Genomic DNA, 640 nt, shown 5'->3' with positions numbered 1-640 from the left:
CATCCTGCTGCTCACGCTCCTTATGAAAGCTCTCGCCGCCGCCGCCGCCTGCAACCACCTTCGCCCCCAGGATGCCACCTTCTCTCGCGACAGCCTCCAGCTCCTCCGGGACATGGCTCCCAGCCCACCCCAGCCGTGCCCACAGCACAACGCGCCATGCTCCTTCAATGACACCGTCCTGGACACCAACAACACCCAGCAAGCCGACAAAACCACCCACGACATCCTCCAGCACCTCTTCAAAATACTCAGTGGCCCCACCACTCCAGCACACTGGATCGACAGCCAACGCCAAAGCCTCCTCAACCAGATCCAGCGGTACGCCCAGCACCTCGAGCAATGCTTGGCGGACAGCCACACGCGCTTCTGGACACGATGGCCTCGCAACCCTCACCTCACCATCAACAAACACTTCAGCTGCCTCCACGCCTTCCTCCACGACAACGATTACAGCGCCTGCGCCTGGGACCACGTCCGCCTACGAGCTCGTGCCTGGCTCCTGCACATCCACGACCTCGTGCGCAACACGCGCACCTAGCCCCAAGCGCACCTCCCACCCTCTTCCTATTTATACAAACCGCTATTTATTCTTCTATTTATTCCACAAAATAAAGCTCTCCTTTTCAAAACTGCCTGCGAG

The 640-nt window shown here is 59.4% G+C and overlaps 1 protein-coding gene across 1 annotated transcript; it reads left to right on the top strand.

Annotated features, from left to right (window-relative positions):
- Positions 1-4: 4 nt before the first annotated feature.
- Positions 5-538, top strand: LOC104915614 (interferon-like; the record flags this gene model as incomplete). Its single annotated transcript, XM_010726527.3, has 1 exon — positions 5-538. A coding segment is annotated over one exon (534 nt), but the record flags the coding sequence as incomplete, so codon positions are not given.
- Positions 539-640: the final 102 nt, after the last annotated feature.

This window comes from Meleagris gallopavo, unplaced genomic scaffold (assembly GCF_000146605.3).
Source record: "Meleagris gallopavo isolate NT-WF06-2002-E0010 breed Aviagen turkey brand Nicholas breeding stock unplaced genomic scaffold, Turkey_5.1 ChrUn_random_7180001831483, whole genome shotgun sequence".
Classification (NCBI taxonomy): Eukaryota; Metazoa; Chordata; class Aves; order Galliformes; family Phasianidae; genus Meleagris; species Meleagris gallopavo.
This window is presented reverse-complemented; position numbering and strand designations above follow the sequence as displayed.